Genomic DNA, 24,879 nt, shown 5'->3' with positions numbered 1-24,879 from the left:
TCATATTATTTACTTTAATTTATTCCTCTCAATTTTAAAATTATAAGCATAGGAAAAACCTTTTTCCAAATTGTATTTTAGTTTTAAGTTTAAATATTAAAAAAAAAGTATGTTAGATTTAAGATTATTATTTAAAATAATGTATTTTAGTGTTAAGTTTTTGTTAAATAAAAAGTTTTTGAAATAACCATATGTTGTCCTTCTTTTTAAACATTTCCTCCTTTTAATTTTAAATTATTATTCAATAGGAATTGGGTGGGGAAAAATTTAGCGGGAGACTTTCGAATTGTTATTTATTTATTTATTTATTTTTCTTTATATATAACATACATTTTTCTTACAACTAATTATCATTTTCGAGGGTCGTGGGTTTTTGAAACTTCGTATTTCAATTCGAAATACGAACGGCTAAAAACCCGCCAGTCAAAGCTGACGGTGGCGCCCCGCCCGAGAATCGGTAACCCCTCCCAGAAACGTAGATTCCCAGAATTCCACAGTCTCGGTAAAAACGTAGGTCCACCTCCTGACACCAGGAGGCTCTGCCCAAACGTAAACACTGTAGGGCCCATTTTTAAAATAATGAATATCTAGTGAACAAATAAACTTAAAATTATGGAATTTGGTTATTTATCATCTACTAACGATTCCCTATCCATTGATAATAACTATTCGACTCTACAAATAAATATTGATCGAGTGGCGGAATAACCCTTACTCATTAAACTGTGTAATTAATTATTAAATAATGAAGGCCTACAAAGGTTTTTAGTGCATAACAATATTATACAAAACTACTACAATCAATCTAAATTGATAAAATACTTAATTTTCAAATAAACAGTGCGCGCCAACTAGCAGCGGTTAAATCGCGGTTTTTTAAAACCATAGGGCAGAGTCACAAAACCATCAAGCCGCCGTTTTGGGCCTGTCGCACGGACGATCTTACTCTCAGGTTTCGTGATGACGTCATGATACACTGTCCGCCGAATACCCTGATAGTTGATCTGGTAAGGATCTGCTTTATCGACAACGAGCGCGCGAATCGAGTCGTAATGAATTTGTTTACGCGATTCATAATTCAGTCTAACCCCTTTTATTTTACTAACTTCCGCGATACTGCCGTCCGGTTTTTTTACGCGATAAGTGTAAAATTTAGGCCCCCGAGAGACAAAAGAAGTAATGAAACTTCCTTTTCCGTAGCCCTCTACCTCGTCGGTCAAATCCCCTAGAAAATTCCCTAGCGGTAATTCATTTGATCCATCGCTGACGTAAATTACCGAATCTGTATCATAATATAAAAAACGTTCTTGCTGTTTTTCTAGATAAGAATATAACTTTAGACGCGCGTGAGCGGTTTGTTTAAGCCGCAATAACGACATTAGCATTAGTGGACATTTCCGCGGCTTCGTTTAAATGTTTCCAGGACATGAAGAGAGTATCGTAATCGAAAGGAACAAGTCCTGTTACTTCAATTTCCGGATTAAACATTATATTTGCAAATTCCTCATGTGTTCGAATAATAGCTTTTTTTGTCAAGTTTTCGCTCTCCCCAAATTTACCCCGGAGACAGTTTAAACAAAGTTTTGCTACCGTTCTTAATCCGGCATTCTTTTGAATTTTATCCTTGTCAAGTTGTATACCTTCTCGCGTCTCATATTCAGCAATATATCCATTGTTTGATTCATCATCTACACACTCAGCAGGCCAATCCGAAGCCTCTTGTTTTATCTTCAAAAAAGTGTTAATGTATTCGGCAAATAATCCACCTGTTCGCGTCACAGGATTATAACGCGTAGTTCTCTTATACTCCCAAAGCTCGCTGATTTCTCATATTTTATACCCCATTTCTACGGCTTTACCAAGTTCTGGAGCGACCCAAGTTCTCAAAAATTCGCGATCAGCAGGATCATCATGAGGGCAATTGTCCTGTACAAGATCATCGCAGCATGATCGACAGAGAGGGAACAGTAACTTTCCATGGGCTTTGACTGGCAAAACAGGGTGAAATAATTGACGAGGGGGTAAAACGCGACATTTCACGAGACCTTCTATCCGCGAAATATTGTTATTAGGGCATATAAGCTGGCAATCACGCCCCACATGGACAGTGGGATGGCTAATCGGGAAAATCCCTGTCTTTAAAACGTATGGGTATAACGAACAAACGTCAACATAGCGAATTTTTTAATTATCTTTTACATTATAATGTATTACGGTATTTCCTGTTCGTCCCCCGAAAAATGCCTCGCGTGGATCCAGGGCTATAAACATCTTCTGATCAACGTTTTCTACAAAATTCGCCAACGCACGATCTGTCTTTTTTTGACGAATAAAATCGCAATGCCAGATTTCAACGACTTCATAAGCCGAGTGTCGCAATTCCCGTGTAATCGCCCCTGTTCTCTCATATCGACTCTCTAGTGTATCCTTGTGACTTAACTCTTTATCTCTATTGAATTTCAAACACCGTGGGCATCCGTGCCAATAACATCCGTGGAACTGATAGGCATATTTCTTATTATTATTCGCGGTATCCTCCCAAACGCCACCTAGACGCCGGCCTGATGTTGTTCTGTGCTCACGAGTTCGTCCGGCATGTATTATTCGATGATTCTCGCAATGTTCGCGCCACATGAGCCATTCAATTGCGATTTTCGACTGCGCTTTCCCTAACCGATATCCTCCCTGAGGTATAATGCATATCTGCTTGTCTTTTAAGAAATTTGTTTGAAAAATACGCATGCATGTAGAAGCAATCGTTACACACTCTGTAAAAGGACAGACATTTCCAGCATTCATAATCAGTTTTCGAAATTCGACACAGGCTCGTCTCCAAATTGTAACATCAAGTCTGCAATAATGAAGAATTTCTTTACGAAAATCAAATTCATAATTTTCTTCGACACGGTCATTATACCACGATAAGAATTTTTCACGATCTTGTACACCCATAGTGTCAGCACCGTAATATATTCTATCAGGTATAGGCCCTACGTAGTTTTGATTGTCTTTTGTATTGAAAAAATGTGGAAAATAGCATTTCGCTATATTCCCCAATCCAAAAGCTTTCGGTAAACTTGCAAGAGCCATGTGAAAATAGTTTAAACTATCTATAAATTTATTATCCCCAAAATCCATCAAGATAATGTTTGTTCCGTTAATTATTGCTTTAATTTGGCTGTTAATGCGTTTCATGACGTCTCTCAAAACGAATTGTGAATCATAGCCTTTCGCGTTATGTGCAATACAAACTACTTTTTTATACGTCTTACCCATCGACGTGATGTAATCAACAAATCCTCGCACAGGATCTTCACAACGAAAACATTTTCCCGATGTTTCCAAACGCCACATGGATTTCCGTGATTATCGTTGGCGTTCACAATGTCATCGTCGTTCATATCTGCACAACGATCACACACAGTGTGTGCAACACAAAGATTAGGAACGTGTACGTTGACGTCAGCAGTTCCTTGTAGAAGCTCATCCTGTCTGGTTTCAAAGTCGTAGAAAACAAACGCCACGCGTTTCAAAGTAAATTTTTTCTTGCTCTTTAAGGTGGACATATAGCAGAGACGGGAAATATCTTCGTCCTTTTGACATACGTTGCAATAATCTTTATGACACACATGAATCTGAGTTTTGCGATGATCAATCTTCGTATTACATTGTCCACACAATTTTATGTAGCCACAGACGGTGGGGTTATTTCCGCTGAAAGATCCTGGCTTCTTATGTTGATCGAAGCACAATTGAGCGTGAAATTCTCGATTACAATCGTCACACACTATTTCATCAACAATCGTAGAGTCACACGGAGGATTCTTCAAACACCTATCACAAGTCTTATCACAAACATGTCCTTGCGTAGTGTAAGGTTTGTTACATTGCTCGCAATAATACTTCACGCCAAAGAATGAAGGTAAATTTTGGAGTGGCTCATAGTGGTTCTCTTCTGGATAATACACAATCGGTAAGGTATATCGGACGGCCATCTTTCTGCCAATCAATTCAGGTGTACCATAGTAGAGTACAGGACGATCTTTTCCGTTTCTCATGAGGGAATAAACCTTGATAAGGCATCCTTCTTCAGCCAAGTATCGCTGATATTGAGCAACTCCCTATAGACCACAGCCCTCGTCAGGAGCAATGACTCCTGCCCTTTGAGTTAGTCTTTTGGCCTCCTCACGTTGCATTCTTCCCTTGCATTGCCGGATGGCCTGCCATACCTCGTGGATCTTGCCCTTATCCGCTCTGGTTTTCAATTTTTCTGCATGTGCTTTGGCCACAACAAGTAATCGGGCTAGACACAAGCCATCTTCATTCGAAATATGAAGGATACATTTTCTACTAAGCCCTCTTTTCATGTCGTTTTCCAGAAAACCTTGACCTACCGGGGCTTCAGCCACGTCAAGTTTGATCCAAAACGTATCCGCACATCCGAAACCGTTTGCGCTCTGCGCGATAGAGCTGACAAGATTCCATAGATCTTGAAACTCATATCCTTTGATCGCACGTGGACTTATCCAGGCATTGTCTCTTTGCATATTTGCAAAATTGAATGTAAGGCACATTCGATTCATACCACGTCCTCCAGCCTCAATAATTGTATTATAGACATCACGAAAAGCTTCTTCAACCCAGTCGGCAGGGTCACGACTTTCAAGTAAAGGGTTGATTGCAAACTCCATCACATGTGTGTCGAGTTCGAAACGTGGAAGTCTCTGGCGTGATCGTCGTATTGTGCTTAAGGCCGGCAATAGATTTTCAATCTCTTCTTCGCGGCCATTTTGTTGATCTGCAATTGAGTTTAGTATTTTTCAATAAAAAAATATGCCTAAAATTTTTTCCCGGTATTATAAACGGTATGAAGCTAGATACTTACCATTCTGTTGATCTAGTAAATCTAGATTAAACTCTTCAACAGCTTCCAAAGCCTTGGGGTCACTCACCACATTTTCACCACCACCACATTGAATATCAAAGAGCTCAGAATTGAAATGTTCGAATAAATCTCCATCAAAATTATTTTCAATGGCAAAATCACCGAATAACTCGAGATTAAAATTATTTATCCAATCAAAATCTCCCTGTGGAGGTGTAGTATTTTCTTCGGAAGGATCACTGGGCCCCGCTAAATCGTTTGGGTCCGACATTGTGAATGGTCATTGGACGACTGCAGCTAGTGCGAGAAAATTCGGTCTATATTGGAAAAGTCAGGGATTTTACTATTGGCGCCACAGGGGGGCTACTACACTTCTTCACCTTTTTTACCTGCCCCCGCCTACGCGCATTGTCCTTGCCCTAGCCATAGTAAAGCCCACTTGACTCCCAATACAGGTGCATTACGTCACGCCCCCCACTCTAGCATTTTCAAATCCATATTTTCTGATATCGTAAAATTGGATAAAATGATGAGATTTTAGGCATAATTAATCAGAAGGCAATATGGATACGAGGTGGAAACACCCCTTTACTGCAATGATTTGCGGCCCCACGGGTCGTGGAAAAACATTTTTTGTTAAAAGGTTTTTGAAAGAAATTAAGAAAATGTGCGATACGCCAATTGAAAAAGTGATTTTTAATTACGCTGAGTGGCAGAACGGATATTCGGATTATGATAATACTTTTGTCGAATTTCGTGAAGGCCTACCACGATCTGGAGATTTTGATGAGAATAAGCCAAAATTGGTTGTCGTGAACGATTTGATGTGGGAATCTTCGAATGGTGCAATAGTTGATTTATTTACAAAAGGAAGCCATCATCAAAATCTCAGTGTAATGTTTCTATCTCAAAATTTGTTCCACCAAGGAAAAGGACAGAGCGACATTTCATTGAATACAAATTACATCGTCGTATTTAAAAATCCCAGAGATCCTGCACAAATTGCCCATTTGGCTCGTCAAATATATCCAGAAGATCCAAAATTTCTGCAAGAAGCTTATTTTGATGCAACTTCGGCAGCTCATGGCTATTTGTTGTTAGATTTGAAACAATCGACTCCTGGACACTGTAGGTTTCGTACCAATGTATTCCCCAGTGATCCCCATCATTATGTTTATATTCCGCCGAAGGATCGCAATATAAAAGGAGGAGGGGCATCACGGAGTGTACCAGTCGTTCATGTGTGATGGCAACGAGAAGTCGTTCTGAAAGCGGCTCTGTTCGCAAGTCGCTGGGAGAAAAGAATACAGCCTTATTACACGCTCTCATCTACGCACCACTCAGGCTACGCCGAGTAATAATACAACACGCTAATAAAGATTTAATTCGCGGAATTTGCGAGTGTGCTTTAAATTTATTACACGGAAATATTCCTTTGAAAAATTGCGAGAAATGAAAACTGTGCAAACATAAAAAACTACTGAGAAAACTCGCCGATAAAAAACAAAGTTTAAGTAGCAAGAGAAAAATCATTAATCAGAAAGGTGGTTCAATTTTACCGACGCTCTTGGGTCCTATGATAAGTGCACTTATCTCAGCCATTGTATAAGGATGGAACATGCACGTAAAATGATTCTTGTACCAGAGGACCGTGTGGAGCGTCTAAAAAAAAAAAATTCTTCACATGTTGATGCTCACCATGTTTTAACTGAATTCGCTAAAGAAATTCAGCCATCAGCCCGAACTCCAGGCACTGTTACAAGTAGATTGGATACCCAGCTATTGGAAATTTTAAATTCAAAAAGCCCTAGAGACGATCATGAAAAATGGAAGCTGTATAACGACGTTCTGAGGCGATATTTGTTTTATACAGAACAGAGTCAAACGCCGGTGCTAGAAACGGCGACCCCCGTCGAAACTGAAACCACTGAACGATACGATGCAAAAGCTATTGTTGCTACTGTACCTAAAGTATATCAGCGAAAAGCTGCTGGTATACTAGAATACATTGACGCCATCGACACTGCTAACAGACTCAAATGGAATTCAAAAGGACAAGTGACTTTGGATGGACAAACATTTCCTGGTGTTAATATTGTGGATCTCATACAAGATGTTGTCAGAGCACGGAAAACACATTCAACTAAAGGATGGGAACATTTTGCCGTTTATCTCCGAAGCCTGAACACCCCTCGGGAGTTTCTGGGTAATCCCAAGTTTCATCAGCCTCCACCAGCATTGCCAGACATTAGGAATCGAAAAGAACCTGAAATTTCAGAGGACGAGAATTCTGTAGACGAAGGTAGAAGAAGGAAAAGCTGTAGGCCACTGACTCCTCCTGTACATCGTCCCCGTAAAAACTCGAAAAAACCACGGCTAAGTCCTTCCTACACCCCGAAAACCGACAAAGTTACATCATGGCTTTCGTTTTGAACAATGAAAAACTGTCAAGGACATATTATAACCTTCCAGAACCTGAAGCATACACAGGGGCTCGAAATATTTTGTCAAAACATAAGAAAGAAATACCTGAAAGTGAAATAAAAAATTGGCTTAATGCTCAGAACACTCATACACTTCATAGACCCATTCAGCGTAAATTTCCGCGTCTTCATTGTTGTTGTAAGAAAGTTCTGGATTGGAGGGGATCGGTGTGGGTGGGTTTGAGCGGTCCAAAAAAAGATATTAGATAAATTACACTATACGTCACTTAATTATTCACTTATACCGGTTATCAGTCTTGATAATGTCAGTAATTAATAGATTAAACACCGACTGTAATGGTTGGGCGAGTGTGGTGTTGCTCCGGCGATCATCCAGGCTAAGTAGCGTTCCACTGGGATACTACTTGGATGGGTGACCGCTTAGGCACACCGTTCGCTCGCTCAAAAATTACTGCGCGGAAGGCACCGGTGTGGAGACCCAGTGTACCCTTCGAGTCAGTGTGACGGAAGGGTACACTGGGACCCTGCACTATCGGCCGACTGTACGGTAGAGGTTTTCCATGGTTTCCCTCTACTCCTGTGCAACTGCAGTACCGTTGGGGAAAAAAGTCGGTCCCATGGCACCGCAGGGGAAGGGAAAAACAAAAAGTGTAGGAAGAGAGGAGAAAGGCTAAAGAGAGGCGGGAGGAGATGTAAAACAACGGAAATACGTTGCAACATCAAGGAAATAAACAAATAATAATTAATAATAGATTAAACAATGAGCGGTGCTTTATAATTTAACTATAATTGTTTGAGCGGTCAAGAAAATTTTTTAATAGATATCCAAGAAACGAATAGCACACGTGTTGCTTGTAACGTAGCCCGGAAGCGAGTGGTCGAGCGGAATCACCCGATCGATCAAATTGGTCGATTTCGGGGGTCCTCGTGGTTGGTGGTGGGGCAGCTTCCCTATGCAGGATAGCTAGGACCGGTCCAGGAAGTGGCGCCCCATCACCCAAAAAATGTGAAGTAGGCCCATAGCAACAACGGGGTTGTTGTGGTTTTGCCTGACGGTGAGCAGGCTTAAGTGTTGGTGGTGGAATCCTGTCGATTTCCAGGAATTCCAACATCCTCCCCGGCCGTCAGCAACTCGAGAGTAGCTGTCGATGGGCAAAATGACCTAGAACAGAAATCATGGGGATCAAAAATATTCACGGAGTGTATGCTGGGTGGATCACCCTGTAGCTGTCCGAAGAGCTGATCCTTGGTGTTCTGGCCAAGCCTGGAACCATCCGAGACGTTGGGGGGGTCGTAAATCCCGACCAGTCCGGGTGCCTCCATCCTCACGGTGAACCTCGCCGGTCGTTCCGGGTCGCAAATCCGTCAGGGCTGACGAAGTCCAGGTGAAGAGCCAATGAGCTGACGAGCTGTAGAGCTGATATGGTCCTAGGTCCCTGACGTTGGTACTGGCAGGAGCACGAGCTTCACGATGAGGCGCGTTAACGTCGCCTGAGCGGTCCGGAGCGTGACTACTCGCGTAAGCCCATCCTTGCCAGGGTGTAGAGCGGTCACTCGGGCGAGAGGCCACTTTGATGGAGGAAACCTCTCGTCCGTGAGTAAGACTAAGGAGCCGACGTTGATGACGTGAGTCGGGTGGTGCCACTTGGATATGGCTTGAAGTCGTTGGAGATACCCCGTGGACCATCTCTTCCAGAACCCTTGGAGTTTTCGTTGGATGAGCTGCCATCAGGAGAGTCTAGAGACGTTAAGATTCTCCAATGATGGCTCTGGAAGAGTCGTAGGAGCCTGCCCGATGAGGAAGTGTCCGGGGGTCAGAGCCGAGCAGTCGTCAGGATCATCCGTGAGCGGTTCCAGCGGCCGTGAGTTGAGAACTGCCTCAATTTGGGTGAGCAACGTGGTGAGTTCCTCGAAGGTGAGCAGATCCTCGCCGATTGTCCGGGTGAGATGATATTTCACCGACTTCACTGCCGCCTCCCATTTGCTTCCGAAGTGCGGTGCACTTGGAGGGTTGAAGGACCACTGGGTCCCATCTTGGATGAGGAGCTGGGCGAGCTGCCGAGATTGGGATGATCCTGCTGAGAATAGTCTCCTGAGCTCCTTATCAGCGCCGAGAAAAGTGGTACCGCAGTCGCTAAATAAGGAGTGAGCGATCCCGCGCCTACTGGAGAAACGTCTGTATGCCGCAAGGAATCCATCAGCTGAGAAGGCTGATACTACCTCGAGATGCACGGCTGAGGTGGTCATACAAACAAAGATAGCCAACCAACCCTTGTAGGACTTGTGACCCCGTCCCTTCCATGACCGGAGCGATATGGGGCCGGCGTAATCGACCCCCGTGTTGAGGAAGGCGCGAGCGGGGGTGAGTCGGGCTGGTGGCATCTGTCCCATGAGCTGTTGAGCACGTATCCCACGTTGTCGAGCGCACTTCACGCATTTAAGAATAAAGGAACGTACTGGAGCTCGGCCTCCGAGGATCCAGTAAGTAGTCCTGAGCTGACGAAGGGTGAGCTGTGTCCCGCCGTGAAGTGTGCGTAGGTGAGCTCGGTTTATCAGTAAGTGAGCCAGTTGCGATTCCTTCGGGACGATTGCCTGATTTTTGCTCTCGGGGTCGAGCTGCGCAAACCTGAGCCGCCCGCCTACACGCAGAATCCCTTGACGATCAATGAACGGGGTGAGCTTGGTGAGCGGATGGGACCTGGTGAATTTCTCCCCTCGAGAGATTGTCCATAGTTCCTCCCTGAAATGAGTGGCCTGGGTGAGTTTGATCCACAGGAGCCGTGCCTCTTCCAGCTCGCTGAGCGTGAACGGATAATGGAGTGACGTATTAGGAACCCTCCTAAGCCGAGCGATGAACCTTGAGCAGATCGCTGTGATCCGGAGCAGCCGGTTGAACGAAGAGAACCTATCGATGAGATCCCAGATAGCTATTTGCTGAGCGGCGCCGTAGTAAAGCTGTCCCGGCTTCTCTTCGAGGTCCACATTGAGGTCCCTTTCTAGAACGTGAGTTGGCCAAGATGAGCTGTCCTGTTGCAGCCATGGCGGCCCTGTCCACCACAGCTTATGCGCTACCAACTGTTGCGCTGTGAGACCTCGAGAAGCACAATCTGCTGGATTCTCCTTGCCAGACACCAGCCTCCAATAAGCTGGTTGAGTTAGCTCTTGGATGAGGGCGACACGATTCCTCACGAATTCTTTCCACCGCGATGGGTGGGAGCTGATCCATGTGAGCGTGACTGAGGAATCCGTCCAAAGGTAGGTGGGCGCAGCTCTGAGGTTGAGCTGATCCTGCACGTACCGTATGAGCTTTGCTAGGAGCAGAGCTGCCGTGAGTTCCAGGCGTGGGATGGTCAGCCGTTTGAGCGGGGCTACCTTAGTCTTGGAGCAGACGAGCGTGATACCACCTCCAGGTCGGTGCGGAACCTTAAGGTAAATGACAGCTGCCATCGCCACCTGGGATGCGTCGGGAATCCATGGACTTCCACGTCGAAGCCCTTGAGCAGTCCAAGCCACCGTGGCACGGTGACCTCCGACAACTGGTTGAGTTCATCCCTGAACTGACGCCATCGATGTGCTGTTGTCGGGGAAACTGGATCGTCCCATCCCAGTTTCTCAATCCAGAGCGCCTGTAGTAAGATCTTTGCTCGTACCACCACTGGCGCGAGGAAGCCAAGTGGGTCGAAGAGCTGAGCGGTTTCCGACAGGATGACTCGTTTTTAGATGGAGCTGGTTTCAGGCCGAGCGACGGACAACGTGAAGCTGTCCGTTCCTGGGTGCCATGAAACCCCTAGGATCTTGGTGAGCGAGTCCTCGATCACCTTTTGATCGTGGGACGTGCTGTCCGACCTGAGTGCGCTGAGCAGACCTGCACTGTTGGAGTGCCACTTCGCCAACGGAAAGCCGCCTGATTGACAAAGCTGAGTCACGTGATGAGCGGTCTCGGGTAACTCCTCCTCCGAGTCAGCACCTCCGCAAATATCATCCACATATCGCCCTTTCGCGAGCGGCTCCACGGCGAGTGGATAGTTGCTTCCCTCGTCTTCCACGAGCTGGTTCAAGAAACGTATGGAAAGGAATGGAGCGGACCTAATTCCATACGTGACAGTGGTGAGCTGATATGTGGTGACGTCCCCATTTGCATCGGCCCAAAGTATCTGTTGGAGCGGCCAATCATCCTGATGTACTCCGATTTGACGGAACATCTTGGTGATGTCCGTCATGAAGATGAGCTGATACCGCCGAGTGAAGAGCAGTACATCAGCAATGTCTCTCTGGAGTTTGGCTCCGGTATGCATTATCTCGTTGAGCGTCTGCCCCGAGCTGGTCTTATGGGAGCCGTTGAACACAACTCTGAGCTTCGTCGTCTCGCTGCTGGTCCGGACGACACCGTGGTGAGGGAAGAAATATTCCGGAGAAGTGACAGCCTGAGCGGAGTACGAGCTATCCGGGACCCTCAACCCTCCTGAAGCCGGAGCTTCATGTGCCAAGGTCGTCCCGAGAGCGGTGCACTCCCCCATACGCTGTCGATGAGCTGCCTGAGTGAGCTGTCCGGAGACCCGGCGCATGTGGCCAAGGGCTTCATATTCCCTGAGGAATTCTGCGTAGAGTTGGTGGTATCCCTCATCACGGGAGAACTTCCTGAGCAGTCGGTGAAGGCGAGCGCGGACGCTCGTGAATCCCGAAAGCACTGAAGGCGGAGCCTTGAGCGGTAGCCGGACAATGTAACGTCCGGAGCAGTCCCTGGTGTGCGTCCGCCGGAAGTATTCCTCGCACTGAGCTTCCTCGTCGGTGAGTTGCACCTCTGAGGTCTCAGGAACCTCTTCCTGGACCCAGAACCTGGTGAGTAAGCCGTCGAGGGCCTCATTGGTTACCGCAAGGTGAGCTGTGGCCGTGCGAGCTAACGCAACACCTTCAGTGGGCCCTAAGATGACCCATCCGAGTCGAGTGAGCTGAGCCGATGGTGAATCTGGGTCATAGGTGATGCTTTTTGGCAGGATGAGCTGACCATAGACGTCAGCACCAAGTAGGACGTCAATCGGTGCTGGCGCGAGGAAGTTGGGATCAGCGAGTTGCAACCCTTCAAGATGATCCCATTTGAGCTGTGCGGATGTAAACGTCGGTAACGACGTGGTGAGCTGGCTGAGAGCATAGGCCGTGACTCTCAGCTGAAATGAAGAGTGAGTGGACTGTATGATGAGCGGTACCTTGCCTAGTGCCGGCCCAGATGCCGAATTTCCGATTCCGGAGATGAGCAGTGAAGTCTTGGACCTGGCAAGTCCCAACCGACGCACAATGTGGTCTCCAATGAGAGATATCTCTGATCCTGGGTCGATGAGCAGACGAATGTGGTGAGCGGTCCCATCTGGACACACGAGATTAGCTAAACTCGTGGCCAGAAGTACCCCAGGACGGCAGCCAGAAATTCCGGAATCGAGCAGACGAGCAGAGCAGGAAACGGCAATCTGACCGGATGGCCTTCATTCCGAAGACGTTGAAGGCCTTGGCTCAGAAGTTTTCACGGTAGTCACTCCATCCCCGTAGGTGTACGTGACCATTGGTACGCCAGATGGCCGAGCTGATGGTAGAGCGGCCTGGTCTTGGGCAGTACCTTGAGCGGTCCTAGAAGGTGGCCCGTGACTGGGCTTGGGTGGAGCTGTGGTCGAGGTGGAGTGCAGCGGCGTGTGCTCCACAGAGCTGGCATCTCGTCTGCGATCTGCAGTCCTTGACTGAATGGCGACCGAGACAGTTGTAACAGAGGTAGTACCGTTCAACTACCTCCCGACGAGCTGGCCCCGTGAGCTGACGAAATGATGTGCAGGTAGATAGATAGTGGTCTGCCTGGCACATCGAGCAGGGGTAGGTCATTTTCCCTGATGAAGTGGTCCTGGGAGGTGGCCTTGACTGTTGTGGCGGTGGAGCGGCCCCGTGATGCACCTTGACCGACAAGGGAGGCCTTCGGAAGCTGGCGGTGGAAGGCTTCGTAGCCTGAGCCGTGGAGCGAGCGGTCATATTGATCTCCATGCTCTCCATGGCACGAGCCCTCCCGGTGAGGACCTCCTTGAAGGCCGAAAAGCTGGGGAAGTCGGTGGACGACCCGACTTTCACTTCCCATGCTTCTCGGAGCTTTGAGCTGAGCCGTTGGGACACCACAGAGACCAGGACCTGGTCCGAATCATCCGAGATGGCGATGTTGGAGATGATGCGAGCTGGCTCATCCTTGAGGCTCGTCCTCAAGTAGTGCATCTTGTCCATTTTTGGAATATCTGGGTTTGAGCCGACCAATGAGCTGAACAAATCTCGGAAAGATCGCCATTCCGAGAATACGCCAGAATATTTGGGGAGAGCAATCTCTGGCAGGCACCTTTTAGTCGTTGATGGTTGAGCGGTTCCTCCTGCGGCAGAGCGGCGTGAGCTGGTGGACACCCCCTTCCTGTCGATGAGCTGAGTCAAAATCTCTTTGGCCTCGTGCTAATGCACGATGGTGCGGTCGAAGAGGTGCTCCCGAAAATACTCCAGTTCCAGGACATTTTCAACCTTAGAGCTCCCTCCGACGAGCTTCTCATGGGTAGCCTCGAATTTTTCCCAATAGGTTTCGAGGATGTCCAGCTTGGCATGCAAAGATGTTATGGTGAGCTGGTCTACATCATCGGCGAGCAGCTCCTTGGGTACACGCTCGATGGATGCACCTCTCGATGTATTCAGCCCCATGGTCACTTCGAAGGATGCCATGGCTGACAGCTGATGGGTATAGAGCGGGCCCGGAATCCAAAAAAAAACCCAAGAAAAAACAAATTTAAAGGAAAAGAACCTCCGCGGTAAAAAATTACACCATGGACGTGATTGATCCCGGACGGATCAAAAAAGAAAAATGTTGAAAATACCATTTGAATGAGCAGTGCCGATGGGAAAGATTCCCAAAAAAATTACCAGAAACGTGGTTTTTGATGAACGACGATCCGGAAGAGTACCCAAGATGAGCGGATCCTTACGAGTGAACGGCAGGAGCCGGCCCTCGATGATGGAGGGTCAGCACTGTTGAACGGTAGGAGCGGGCCCTCGATGTGGAGGGTCAGCACTGTCGAACGGTAGGAGCGGGCCCTCGACGGGGTGAGACGACACTATCAAGTGCCGGTGGCGCTCGGCGAGGTTGGGGCGACACTGTCGGACGGCAGGGGCGGGCCCTCGTTGATGGTGGGGCCGCACTGCCAAATGCCGCTACGCTTCCCGCGCCGAGCGGGTTTCCCCCACGTGCACACCCACACAATTTCACAAAAAACAACCCAAAAATGTTCCTCCGATCCGGCTCGAAGGACCAAAAAATTTTGTAAGAAAGTTCTGGATCGGAGGGGATCGGTGTGGGTGGGTTTGAGCGGTCCAAAAAAAAAATATTAGATAAATTACACTACGCGTCACGTATTTATTCACTAATACAGATTATCAGTCTTGATAATGTCAGTAATTAATAGATTAAACAATGAGCGGTGCTTTATAATTTAACTATAATTGTTTGAGCGGTCAAGAAAATTTTTTAATAGATATCCGAGAAACGAATAGCACACGTGTTGCTTGTAACGTAGCCCGGAAACGAGTGGTCGAGCGGAATCACCCGATCGATCAAATTGGTCGATTTCGGGGGTCCTCGTGGTTGGTGGTGGGGCAGCTTCCCTATGCAGAATAGCTAGGAGCGGTCCAGGAAGTGGCGCCCCATCACTCAAAAAATGTGAAGTACGCCCATAGCAACAACGGGGTTGTTGTGGTTTGCCTGACGGTGAGCAGGCTTAAGTGTTGGTGGTAGAATCCTGTCGATTTCCAGGAATTCCAACAATTGTACAGTAACCAACATTGATGATGTGTGGGAGGCTGACCTAGTTGAATTGAGATCATTAAAAACATATAATGATGGGATTTCATATTTACTTTGTAAGGAATCCTGAAGGGATCCCTTCGTCAAGTAAAACTTTTTGGAGGAAAGGAATCTAGCGTCAAGTAAAATTTTCGTGAGTAAGACAAAAGAGAGAGAGAGCTTACCCATTAAAAATTAGGCCTAAGAAATTTAATTGTTTAGGGAATACGATATATACTTTTGCTCTTTGGATTAATTAGTTTTTTTGGAAATAATAGAATCATCGTTTAAGTAAAATTTAAGTTACGTTTTCGAGAATTAGAATTAGGAATTATGTTTATTAAATTTTGCGGATGTTTGGCGCGCCCTGCGGTTTTACAATTTATGATTTTGGTTCAAGGAGAATTATTACGCTTTAGGCCAAGATATTACCGAGCCACGTAATTTATTCCAATTGAAACCTCTCTATTGTTTTCGCGGAAACGTGTAGGTGCAGATGAAATGCTGCCGCTCAGATAAGTGGATTTACGGGGTAGGATGGGTTTTGAGTTTAGTTTTAGGGTGGAAGGCCACGCGAGTAATCACGACCATTACCATCGCGTGGATTGCCAAAAGGTCGAATTACGTTTATGTTTAAGAATTAGAGCGATGGATAACTAGAATGAGATCGCGAAAATATCGTTTGTTTTTAGAAAATTAATTACGTTTCTCCTAACCCCGGAGATCCCGAGAATACGACCGCGGAGATAGAATTTGAGTTACGCGAACATTTGAACTTTCGCGCCGAGACCTGCCAGGCCAACTCTGCGTTGCCATAACGCCCGGAGCGCTACGTTCCCGTCGGTCGCCATGCGCCAACCTGTCGCGTAGCAACAGTTGCTACGCAGACGTCGCCGGCATCACCACGTGTTGTATCAGCATCAATCGAACTACTAGTGAATTTAGTGTTAAATAGTTAATTAGTTGTGCTCGAACCATCGCCAGGAGAACACCAAATCCTCAGGACAATTATTCAAGGACCATTGAAGTCGAATCGACCCGTTGTCCGAGATATAGTCGATCATTGTCTCCCAGCGTGTACACGTCGCAACTGTGAGTTTTGATTTATTGCTAATAATGCTTATTAGAGATTAAATCAATTTATCCTGGATCCTCATCTCAGGGTAGTATTTTGCGGTTTATTTAGTTGATTAATTATTGCTCTGTGCGGTAGAGCCTAAATAACGCCAAAACCATGCAGTTACGTCTTTTACGTTTAACGTCTTTTGTATTGCTTAACAATTGCCTAGCAATTGCAAGCCAGGTCTGGGTGACACAATACCCATGACCTTGATGAGGTCACACCTGTTGTGGAATTTGGGAGAATATTCTCGTATTGAGGAAATACTTTGCGCTAGTCGCCAATATATTTAATTTACGTTACTGCCTTTTTGGAATCTCGAATTCTTTTGTACATTTTTGTGCCTTTGGCCCTTTTGGTTTAATTTTATATATTCCAAAATTACTTTTTACTATGGATTATCCGTATATTCCAAATTAATTTGGAAGAATTTGCAAGTTTTGCCTTTTACCGATATTTATATGAAATATTGTGTCTGCGTTTATCGCCTATGGATTTATTCCATTTTTGTGCCTTTGGCCTTTTGGTTTATTTTATAATCCAAAATCTGAATTTGGATACGCGTTAATCGTGTGGATTATTTGTAGATTATTGTCTTTTACAGATATTTTTCTGGAAAAGCTATGTTTGCGTTTATCGCCTAGAGATTTGTTCTCTTTTTTTGTTTATTGTGCCTTAGGCCATTGCGATTACACTTCGCTAACAAAAAGTGTCTAACGATTCGTCGTTTCGAATACGAGTTTACGTTTGTTTACGTTATGCGCCTCCGCGAGAATCTCGCGCGTATTTCTCTCGCCAAGGTCGCGCCTCCGTATAATGTATATCCCGCGTCCGTCGTTTTAGCTGCTATGTGTTATACTCTCGGAGCCCGTATGTTTTATAGATTATGTTACGTTAGGAATTTTCGTTGTTAATTGCGTTTATGACGCCTTGAAAATTATAATTCGGATTTATTGAATGTATCGAGTATTAGTAATGAGTTCGAAATTATAGACTGTTAGGTTTTCGGGTAAATTAATAATATTTAGCCCGACATTAGGATCGTTATATTTTCTTTTGTTTTATTTGGTTTTGATAAAATTTATTGTAATGGATTAGATGGATTACCATAGTTGAATTTCTCTCTGCGACGATACGATTACGTTCCTTAAGATAAGTGGAATCTTAAGTAATTTATAAGATCTCTCTCTCTCTCACAAAAATTATTGGGTTTCTATCTGTATCATTATTAAAATTTGGAATATTGTAGAAATTTGTATTTTGAGTTATTATTATCGGAAGTTAAAGAATATAATTCCGTAAAGAAATATTAAATATGTGTTGAGTTTTGAATTATGAAATTGATAGCCCAGTAACCAGCACACCCCGAACCACCCCTCTCTCCACAACCTACATCCTGAGCAGCGTGAGCAAATACCACCTTTCCTTGGATCTTTTAGCTTTAAGTTATTGAGTTTATGTTTTAGTTCGAATTTTAGTTCGTTGCCGTGAGTTATCCGCTTCGAGTACGTTTTTCGGTTTGTTGTTCCCGTCGAGACAAAGAACAACTGGCGCCCTTCAGAGCATTTGTTCCGTTTACGGACTGTCAAAGGAAAAGGGCGGGTTAACTGGTCCATTTTTATATGAGTAAAAATTAACCACGTTACAACTTGTAGTTATTGACGTCTTGAGTAAGTTTGCCTGGGTAGAACCATTGAAAGACAAATCAGCATCACAGGTTCTTGAAGCTTTCAAGCGTATAATGGATACAAATAGAGGGCGCGTTCCTGTTTCTATACAAACGGACAAGGGAAAAGAATTTGGGGCCAACAGTGTCCAAAAATTTTTTTCTGATAAAAAAATAAAATTTCGTGTTGCACGTAATCCCGACATAAAAGCTGCAGTTGTGGAGCGCTTCAATCGGACATTGAAGGAACGTATGTGGCGTTACTTCACACATAGTCGAACATATAAGTATACAAATGTTTTGAAACAAATTGTTGAGTCTTATAAGAACGCGCGATATTCTTCAATAAAGATGGCGCCTGCGGCTGTGACTATGGATAATGCACCATACGTATGGCGTAATATACAAAGTCGATTCAAGACGGAGAAACCACGTAAAGAATCCTTTAAATATAAAGTTGGCGACTATGTACGCATCAGTCGAGCGAAAGGTATCTTTGAGAAAGGATATGAAACTAATTGGAGTAAAGAAATATTCAAAATAACGAAAGCTGTTTTCAAGGAATCATTGCCGATATACGAGTTGATGGATTTTGCTGACGAACCAATTGAGGGATTTTTCTACGAACCAGAATTGGTGCTTGTCAATAAACCAACGGACAAGGACGAGTTCATAGTGGAACGTGTCATACGATCCAAGGGAAAAGGAAAAAATAAGCAGGTTCTTGTTCATTGGGAAGGATATCCTGATAAGTTTGATTCTTGGATACCTGCTGCAGAACTGCATGCAATTGGGAAAAAATGAAGAGAATAGAATTTTATATGGTGCTCCCCAGCAACAGTAGCATGAGCCATCATCCTGATAATACAGCATCGAAATTCACCACCCTGCTTCCAAAACAAGTTGAACTGGAAGGAGAATGGGTAGTGGGTCTGAGTGAAATACAATTTCCTTGCAATTTTTTACATATAGGTAATCGAAAAGATGCTTCAATCAATTTCGTTACTAATTCAAACCCCAATAAGAGCAGGCTAAACGCAGCAGAAACATTTTCTCTACCGAGTGCAGTTTTCAAAGATATAACAGATTTAGTCGGGTTCTTGAATAACTTTCCGCCTTTGGGTACTCATATCCGATTTGAATATTTGTCTTAACAAGGTTTTGTGAAAATTGTAAAACACTGCAACTCCAGAAACTGCACTAGTTCAGTTCATGCATTCGACCTTTCCGATAAAGAAGCCGATATGTTGGGATTTGAGAGACGTGTACACAGCTTCACAAACGCCAGGCCCTATTGGCAAGGATCTTTACCAGCAAGTTTGGCCACAAGTTTGCCTGGGAATTTGTTCATCTACAGCGATCTTTGTGTACCCTCCGTAACAGGTGACGTGCAGTCATCTCTGTTACGAGTGGTACCATTCAGCGCTTCTACGTATACCTATGGGACCATGCACTGTACTACGTTTTCCACTCCTCATTATATTTCGTTGATGAGGTATTCATTTCGCGCAATTGAAATAGATATAAGATGCAATCAGGGCGATATGATTCCATTCGGATATGGTCCTTTGAATGTGACACTTCATTTCAAGAGGATTGATTAACTAAAAAATGAGCCCCTACATGGCATATTACGCAAACCAAGCTGGTGGAGGAACAGTGGATAGATATACTAATTTTGGAAGGGTATTCGTTGGAAGTCCTTATCAACGAGGCCATGGAATTGGTGCTTTCCTTGGGGGTCTTTTTCGGCGGATTCTACCCTATCTGGGAAGCGCAGCCCGAGCTGTCGGTAAAGAAGCTCTTAATGCGGGTATTAACGTTGTTGGGGATGTAGGAACAAATGGCAAGCCTTTACAGGTGGCGCTGGAAAACCGATTAGCCGAGTCTGGATTGAAATTGAAAAGGAGGGCCCAGGACAAAATTGGAACCATGATGCGTGGCTCAGGATATAAGAGGAAGCGTAAACGCCTCGCCTCTCATAAGCTCACTGGCCGTGGATCTGCCAAGACATCCAAAACTCGGAAGAATAAAAAGAAGAGACCCGTTGCAAACAAAAAAAGCAAGAAAGTGAAAAAAGTAACGAGACATAAATCAAAACGGAAGACTCGTGATTTGTACGATATTTTCAACTAATCATCATGGCGTTTCTACATTCGCACTCTTCTGAGTGTGTGAAGTCGGAGTTGGACCTTTTTACCATACCACCTACCCAAACAAGTATTGAAAATTCTCAATTTGTTTATTACAATCCTGTGTCTACGCTGTCGGACGATGCCCCAATTGAATTCATCGTACCAGACCATGGAGAAGAATATATTGATTTGGCACACACCATGATCAAAGTTCACGCCAGAATCCTGAAACCCGAGGGCACTGCTGCTCTAGACGACTCTGTTGGTCCTGTGAATAATTTTTTACATTCAATGTTCAACCAAGTGGATGTATATTTCAACCAAAAGGTTGTTACGCCTCCAAATAATCTGTACGCCTATCGAGCATACATTGAAACATTGCTAAACTATGGAACAGATGCCAAGTCCTCCCATCTTGAAATGTCTCTTTGGGCTACGGATAGTTATGGTGCAATGGATTCTACTGCTGTAGCGGCGGGTGATGCGAGAAACAACAATGGGTTAGCCGCACATCAGGCATTTACTAAAGGTGGAAAAACATTTGATCTACTAGGACATTTACATAGTGACGTGTTCAATCAAGATAAGTTTTTGATGAATGGCGTAGCGCTACGCGTTCGTCTTATCCGTGCAAAGGATGACTATTGCCTTATAGACGATACTGCCCAGAATTATACGTTGCATATAGAAGAAGCCTCCTTGATAGTTCGCCGTGTGAAACTCAGCAGTAGTAAGTGGGCACGATTGGCGAATTTTCTTCCAGGAATCGCCCCCCTTCCCCCCTTTTTCCAGACGTGTCCGAACACGTTTTCCCCATTGTCCTTTGAGGAGGACGTCGCCGCGCTGTGGACCCCCTGGGGTGAGAGTCCCCAAAGGAATGTTTTTGTTTGACAGGAAGTGGGCGGTGGGTGGGTGGTAACGGTCACGTGATCCAAACGGGAGGGTGGGTGGAAAATGGGTGGTAAGGGTCACGTGATCCAAACGGGAGAGTGGGTGGAAAATGGGTGGTAAGGGTCACGTGATTCAAAAGGGCGGGAGTGGGGGGAAAGTGGATGGCGTGGGAAATGTGGGTATATATGGGGAAAATGAAATAAATATGTAATACATAATTTATTGAGTATATAAATCATTTATTCAGAAATTATACTTGTATGAGGGGTGGTACATAATATTGGGGATTTAAAAAATAGTGGTAATCAAAATTATTATTATTATTATTAAATTAATGCAAACGGAATATATTTTTTAAAGACCGTTGGTTACAATGCAAACTACCTTTACCAGACAAGTTCTGAAAAGGTTTACTTAAATTTCGACGATTACAATTGTGTTTATGAATAATTTTGTTGAAAATTTTCATAACAATGCGATCGTTACGTTTTGTGTCTGAAGTAAATAGTTTATGAAAGGACTGTAAAGACCGATCATTGAACAACCAGTGAAGCACAACAATGCAGTACTGCCCACAAACATCAGACGATATATCTTGGAGTCTTCTCTGGCTCCATTCATAAACATTGCAATTTCGTTTAAGGCGCTGAGAGATTCTTGTATCGAAGGGTGGCATTCCGAAGCTGTCGAAATAGATTCCTCGCCTATTTGAACCGAGGTAAACGGCAACCCAGTGACTTCCTGCCTGATTGTGGTTGTCGGTGTTGATGATGATAGCACACGGACGGGGCCATGTCCAGGGGACACGGTCGGCAGGGTAGACACCTCCAATGCATGCATCTGTATGCGGTAATACCTCCAGGAGCTCAAGTGTATTCATAGAACGACGGTAATCCGGGAAATTAGCGTGGGCCTCGTTCAGCAGGCTGGATGCAACTAATGCAATCTTATAGTGCGCGCCCATTAAGTAGTCCTCCATTTTCATCCACTGTAGTCGACAATAACCTGCCTTGTGGAATCAATTTCTAGCAAATTGTCATATTCGGCGTACAACAGACAATTTACATTCTGCTCTGTTGCTCTATTGAAGCGAACTTCAATGCGAACACTTCCACTTTTCACCAGATTCCAATGGCCAGCGGAACTTGCAGATAAATCAGGAGTCAGATCGAACGCGAACAAGCAAAATCCATCGGAATAGGCCGGACGAGAGATGCTATTTCCATGGTCGCTGAAATGTGTTCCAGTACCAGCAAATAGGGTGTTGAATGCCTCCACATCTAGGCAGACACCAGAGGTGAAACTTGGCTGCAGAGGTTTTGTAGGTACTTGGCGTCCATCGACATTCAGGCATAAAAAGTTTATCCCAAAATTTTGAAAGTTGAAGGGATTCTTCTTTCTCGATCCGTTGAAACTGACATTGTCAACAAATCCCAGTATGATTCTTTTAGGTAGTTGACCCAAAATGGCATTGTCTATTGTCTCCCCCATAATCCCCCGATGGAGAACAAAAGATTTGACCTCCACCCGTGTCAAAGGATATTTCGCAGTTGTCTTTGCAAGCGTTTTAGCGTGAGCTATCAAAATTCCAGGGCTGAGTTTCACACGGCGAACTATCAAGGAGGTTTCTTCTATATGCACCTTATAATGCAGGGGAGTAGCGTCCATAAGGCAAAAGTCGTCCTTTGCACGGATAAGACGAACGCGTAGCTCTACGCCATTCATCAAAAACTTGTCTTGATTGAACACGTCACAATGTAAATGTCCCAGTAGATCAAATGGTTTTCCACCTTTAGTAAATGCCTGACGTACGGCTAGCCCATCGTTGTTTCTTGCATCACCCGCCGCTACAGCAATAGAATCCATTGCACCATAGCTATCCGTAGCCCAAAGAGACATTCCAAGATGTGAGGACTTTGCATCGGTTCCATAGTTTAGCAATGTTTCAATGTATGCTCTATAAGCGTACAGGTTATTTGGAGGCGTAACAACTTTTTGGTTGAAATATACATCCACTTGGTTAAACATCGAATGTAAAAAGTTATTCACAGGCCCAACAGAGTCGTCTAGACCAGCAGAGCCATCGGGTATCAGGATTCTGGCGCGAACTTTGATCATGGTATGTGCCAAATCAATATATTCTTCTCCATGGCCTGGTACGATGAATTCAATTGGGGCATCGTCCGACAGCGTAGATACAGGATTATAATAAACAAATTGAGAATTTTCAATACTTGTTTGGGTGGGTGGTATGGTAAATAGGTCCAGCTCCGACTTCACACACTCAGAAGAGTGCGAATGTAGAAACGACATGATGATTAGTTGAAAATATCGTACAAATCACGAGTCTTCCGCTTTGATTTATGTCTCGGTACTTTTTTCACTTTCTTGCTTCTTTTGTTTGCAACGGGTCTTTTCTTTTTATTCTTCCGAGTTTTGGATGTCTTGGCAGATCCACGGCCAGTGAGCTTATGAGAGGCGAGGCGTTTACGCTTCCTCTTATATCCTGAGCCACGCATCATGGTCCCAATTTTGTCCTGGGCCCTCCTTTTCAATTTCAGCCCAGACTCGGCTAATCGGTTTTCCAGCGCCACCTTTAAGGGCTTGCCATTTGTCACTACATCCCCAACAACGTTAATACCCGCATTGAGAGCTTCTTTACCGACAGCTCGGGCTGCGCTTCCCAGATAGGGCAGAATGCGTCGAAACAGACCTCCAAGGAAAGCACCAATTCCATGACCTCGTTGATAAGGACTTCCAACGAATATCCTTCCAAAATCATTATATCGGTCCACTGTTCCTCCACCAGCTTGGTTTGCGTAATATGCAATGTACGGGCTCATTTTTTAGTCAATCAATCCTCTTGAAATGAAGTGTCACGTTCAAAGGACCATATCCGAATGTAATCATATCGCCCTGATTGCATCTTATATCTATTTCAATTGCGCGAAATGAATACCTCATCAACGAAATATAATGAGGAGTGGAAAACGTAGTACAGTGCATGGTCCCATAGGTATACGTAGAAGCGCTGAATGGTACCACTCGTAACAGAGATGACTGCACGTCACCTGTTACGGAGGGTACACAAAGATCGCTGTAGATGAACAAATTCGCAGGTAAACCTCTGGCCAAACTTGCTGGTAAAGATCCTTGACAATACGGCCTGGCGTTTGTGAGGCTGTGTATACGTCTCTCAAATCCCAACATATCGGATACTTTATCGGAAAAGTCTATTGCATGAACTGTGCTAGTGCAGTTCCTGGAGGTGCAGTGTTTTACAATTTTCACAAAACCTTGTTGCGCTAAATATTCAAATCGGATATGAGTACTCAAAGACGGAAAAGTATTCATGAACCCCACTAAATCTGTTATATCTTTGAAAACTGCAGTAGGTAGAAAAAATGTTTGCACCGAGTTTGTCTTGGTCTTTTTGTCGATTGAATTACTAACGAAATTGATTGGAGAATCTTTTCTATCACGTATATGTAAAAAATTGCAAGGAAACTGTATTTCACTCAGACCCACTACCCATTCTCCTTCCAGTTCAACTTGTTTTGGAAGCAAGGTCGTGAATTTCGATGCTGTATTATCAGGATGATAGCTCATGCTGCTGTTGCTGGGGAGCACCATATAAAATTCGTTTCTCTTCATTTTTTCCCAATCGCATGCAGTTCTGCAGCAGGTATCCAAGAATCAAACTTATCAGGATATCCTTCCCAATGAACAAGAACCTGCTTATTTTTTCCTTTTCCCTTGGAGCGTATGACACGTTCCACTATGAACTCGTCCTTGTCCGTTGGTTTATTGACAAGCACCAATTCTGGTTCGTAGAAAAATCCCTCAATTGGTTCGTCAGCAAAATCCATCAACTCGTATATCGGCAATGATTGTT

The 24,879-nt window shown here is 44.7% G+C and overlaps 2 protein-coding genes across 2 annotated transcripts; both read right to left on the bottom strand.

Annotated features, from left to right (window-relative positions):
• Positions 1-9,057: 9,057 nt before the first annotated feature.
• Positions 9,058-10,776, bottom strand: LOC135170771 (uncharacterized). Its single transcript, XM_064136829.1, has one exon. It carries the CDS (start codon positions 10,774-10,776, stop codon positions 9,058-9,060), a length of 1,719 nt encoding a protein of 572 aa, XP_063992899.1.
• A 269-nt stretch (positions 10,777-11,045) lies between these two features.
• On the bottom strand, positions 11,046-13,581 carry LOC135170770 (uncharacterized). Its single transcript, XM_064136828.1, has 3 exons — positions 13,105-13,581; positions 12,849-13,055; positions 11,046-12,791 (listed from the first exon to the last, which is right to left on the bottom strand). The coding sequence occupies exons 1-3, from the start codon at positions 13,579-13,581 to the stop codon at positions 11,046-11,048; spliced, it is 2,430 nt and encodes an 809-aa protein (XP_063992898.1).
• Positions 13,582-24,879: the final 11,298 nt, after the last annotated feature.

This window comes from Diachasmimorpha longicaudata, chromosome 18, assembly GCF_034640455.1.
Source record: "Diachasmimorpha longicaudata isolate KC_UGA_2023 chromosome 18, iyDiaLong2, whole genome shotgun sequence".
Classification (NCBI taxonomy): domain Eukaryota; kingdom Metazoa; phylum Arthropoda; class Insecta; order Hymenoptera; family Braconidae; genus Diachasmimorpha; species Diachasmimorpha longicaudata.
This window is presented reverse-complemented; position numbering and strand designations above follow the sequence as displayed.

What these genes read in the sequence shown, in the direction of transcription:
- LOC135170770 (XM_064136828.1), bottom strand. Translation starts at nt 13,581, where the DNA reads ATGGACAAGATGCACTACTTGAGGACGAGCCTCAAGGATGAGCCAGCT. An exon ending in CGGGGCCAGCTCGTCGGGAG is followed by an intron (nt 13,056 to 13,104) that starts GTAGTTGAACGG and finishes GTCGCCATTCAG; the next exon opens with TCAAGGACTGCAGATCGCAG. An exon ending in ACGGGGATGGAGTGACTACC is followed by an intron (nt 12,792 to 12,848) that starts GTGAAAACTTCT and finishes CCATCCGGTCAG; the next exon opens with ATTGCCGTTTCCTGCTCTGC.
- LOC135170771 (XM_064136829.1), bottom strand. Translation starts at nt 10,776, where the DNA reads ATGGCAGCTGTCATTTACCTTAAGGTTCCGCACCGACCTGGAGGTGGT.